The following is a 3,588-nucleotide window of genomic DNA, read 5'->3' on the forward strand; positions in this document are numbered from 1 at the left end:
ACGTGGTTGTGGCTGAAATTTTACCGCGATTTCGCTGAAAGCGGGTGAAATTTTTCAGATTAGCACCCGCTCCCGGCGAAATCCTGCGGTTGTCCTTATGACTTTTTATTTAAAGTTTCTTGGAATCTTTTATAATCCCCTGAAATATTTCAAATCCTTTGGAATACCTTATAAATATATTTAAATCTATTACAAAATCCTTGATATATTTAAAAATACCCTAAAATATTGCAAATTCTTCGAAATCCCTTACAATGATTAAAACCTATTAAAAATGTATTGGCATCTGTTAAAATACTCTAAAATACTTCAAAAGAATTTATAAAAAATTCAGAAATACAGAAGTACAGACATGTGGGTTAATTTATTGAAAGAAAACTTCCTAAAGTGATTTTAAAAAAATTACTATAATGACTTTATCTTTAAAAAGTGGTTAAACAGTAATTCAAGAAACAAAAAGTTAATGAAACTAACTGTGTGGTAGCTATGATTATTCTTGACAGTTACTTAAAGTGCTTCTTACAAGAAATTTCCTGTCTTTTGCCATTTTTTCCCCAAAATCCCTGACTTTTCCCTGATTTCCCCTGACCTATGGCCCACCTGATCGTCATAAAAAGAAGACTCGTAACTAAAAAAGTAACTGTTACTGACAAAATGTTAGCTACCATTTCCTTACCTATTGACAAAAGTAACTTCGTTACCAGTATCTTTACAAGAAAAAGTAACTAGTAAAAAAGAACTTGTTACTTCCCATCACTGCTAAAACAACCAGTTAATACCGAAATTCGTGCAGAGAGAGAGAGAGAGAGAGAGACCGATAAAGAGAGAGAGAGAAAAGGATGATGTAATTTTACCTTTAAATCTATAGTCTCCTCTCCATGATGGTGTCTATGTGGATGCTCAGCTTCATTATCCGCATTGACTCTAGCTCCCGTAGAACTAGAAACATGAGGTAGTTCAGCAGGTACACTAGCTTCTGTAACTATGTCTTTATTATCATCTTCGTCATAATCGTCATCGTAATCTTCGTTGTCCTCGTCGTCGTAACCATCATAATCTTCATTGTTTGCAAAATCACCAGAGCCAGTATCTCTACGATTTCTGTCAGTTGCCGGAGCGTCAGTCTTTACTCGCCAGAGAAGAACTGGCAGCTGCAGTACTTCAGCCAGAGTACCATCTTTTGCTTGTTCGGGTAATTGTTTGATTAATTCTGCTTGGTGTTTCCACAAACGTCCGTCACAACCCACCTTAAAATTAACATAATGGAAAGTAGTAATTAAAAAGGACGGGAAATTAAACAGGGTGGCAATTTGGCGGACGATTTCAAATTCCCGAGTTTTCCCAGTCAAGTTTTTCAATTTTCCCGGTCAACCAAAAGTAACGTTTTGCCGCAAAACGAAAACATTTGTTTTAATTCATCACGTTCATTCGAAACACCCTTTAACAAAACAGAGCATAAAATTGCAAAATAAACTAATTTTTAAACAAATACTTAGATTTACCAAGAAAAATATCAATTTTTAACAAAAAATGGAATAGTTAAACTTTCATTCGAAAAAATTAATTTTCAACACATAAAAAAAAAAGGATTTTTAACAAAATCGTTCAATTTTTATCCTAGTTAATGAATTTCCAACTGAAATGATGAACCTTCAACTATAATAGTTGATTTTTTAACCAAAAAGATGCGTTTTAAACTAAAACAATTAATCTTTAACTGATAGAGTTTAATTTTCAACACAACAAAGTTAATTTTTACCAAAAATGATAAATTGTCAACCAAAACCTAAATAATTAAATTTTAAATAAAAAAATTAAAGTACAAGCAAACAGTTGAATTTTGAACTAAACTATGCAATATTCATTTATAATTAGTTAAATTTTAAGCTAAAAAAATTACTTTCCATAAAAAAACTAACTTTCAACAAAAATTGTAGTTTCATTTTCAAACCGAGTGATGAATTTTTAACTAAAATTGTCCATCTTTGAATGGAATAGTTGAATTTTTAATCAGAAAGATTAATTTTCAGGCAAAATGAGGAATCTTTAATTAGAGTAATTTAATTTTCTACCAAAAAAAAATCAATTTTCACCAAGAAGATTAAATTCTACCAATAAAGACGAATTTTCAACAACAAAATAATTTTTCACAAAAAATTGAATAATTTCATTTTTAGTCTAAAATGAATGTTAAACCAAAGAGATGAATTTTTAACTAAAATTATTGAATATTCAACTGGAATAATAGTTCAAAGATGAATTTTTAACTTAAATGATAAACATTTAACTTAAATACTTGCATTTTTAGCCGAAAAGAAGAATTTTTAAACAATAAGATTAACTTGAAAGAAAAAGATAATTTTCTACACAAAAAAATAATTTTTTGATAAAATATGTGGATTTCCAACGAAATAATTGAATTTTTAATTAAAAAATTAATTTTTTACCGAAATTGTTGAATTTTGAATAAGAAAAGATCAATTTTCAACAAAAAATGGCAATTGCAATTTTCAGTTGAAGGAATTAATTTTCAACTAAAATTAACAATCTTCAACAAGAATAGTTCAATTTTACACCAAAAAGATGAATTTTCAAACATGAATATTAATTTTCTACAAAAAAAAACGATTTTTTCAAAAAGTATAAAAACTTCTAAACAACTCATTTATTTTCAACATTAAAATATTAAAATATATTATTATAATAAATATTAAAACTAAGATACATTTTTAACCAAAATAAAATATTAAAATTTTCTGTTAAATATATAGTTCTTTAGCAAACGAGAAAAATTGATTTTCAACAAAGTAGTTACATTTTCAACGAGAAAAGTTTAACTTTTAACCAAGTAGTTGAATTTTTAACTAAAGAAAGATAAATTCACAGCGAACAATGTAACAAAATTTCCCATTATAATTCAGCAATATTAATTTTTTTGAATACTACTTCTACTCTAAGAATTCCTTGAAATACTTTCTTTATCTAAAATTTGGAAAAGGGAGTTTTTAAATTCCTTTCTTCTAAATTCGAAATATAATTCTTTAAAAAAATTACCCTTCCATGTCAAAAATTCCCTGCTTCAAGCGAAATTATATTTCTTTACGGAAACTCCCTGTCCTAAAATAAAAACGATTAATTTCTTGAAAAAATTAAGAAAATGATTGTTTCTTTATTATCAATTGTATCAAAACTATTTTTTTTATATATAATGGACAAAAATTCTTTCTCTCATAAAGTATCGATAAAAATGTACAAAATGTACAAAATTTCTTAGATTAAGTCAAGTGCATCAAATGATAATTGCACGTGAACAAATAAGTTTATTAATATTAAGTATCTTAAAGTGTATTCTTAATTTCCTATTGAAATTAAAATTTCTTGTATGCACGAGAACACCTACTAACTAATGTCAACAAAAATAAGTACTCTTGAACAATAATAAATTATAATTTTAAAAATTAAGCAAGCACTCGAAAAAATTTCCCGACTTTGAAAAAAAAATCTTTGGCATATACAGCTTCTTCCAGGTATATAAGAATTCTCCGACAATTCCAGGTTTTCCAGCTAGAAAAACCTTGACTATTGAAC

General features: G+C 27.5%; 1 protein-coding gene across 4 annotated transcripts in view; it reads right to left on the reverse strand.

The window, feature by feature from the left end:
• The window catches only part of LOC117179860 (dystroglycan), a 74,426-nt gene that overhangs the window by 38,053 nt on the left and 32,785 nt on the right, over positions 1-3,588 (reverse strand). For all 4 annotated transcript variants that reach the window (XM_033372016.1, XM_033372015.1, XM_033372018.1 and 1 more), the window contains exon 6: positions 855-1,247. In XM_033372016.1, the coding sequence (XP_033227907.1) occupies positions 855-1,247 (393 nt within the window). The remainder of the gene's footprint in view (positions 1-854; positions 1,248-3,588) is intronic.

The sequence above is a fragment of the Belonocnema kinseyi genome, chromosome 9 (genome assembly GCF_010883055.1).
Source record: "Belonocnema kinseyi isolate 2016_QV_RU_SX_M_011 chromosome 9, B_treatae_v1, whole genome shotgun sequence".
NCBI classification, from domain to species: Eukaryota; Metazoa; Arthropoda; class Insecta; order Hymenoptera; family Cynipidae; genus Belonocnema; species Belonocnema kinseyi.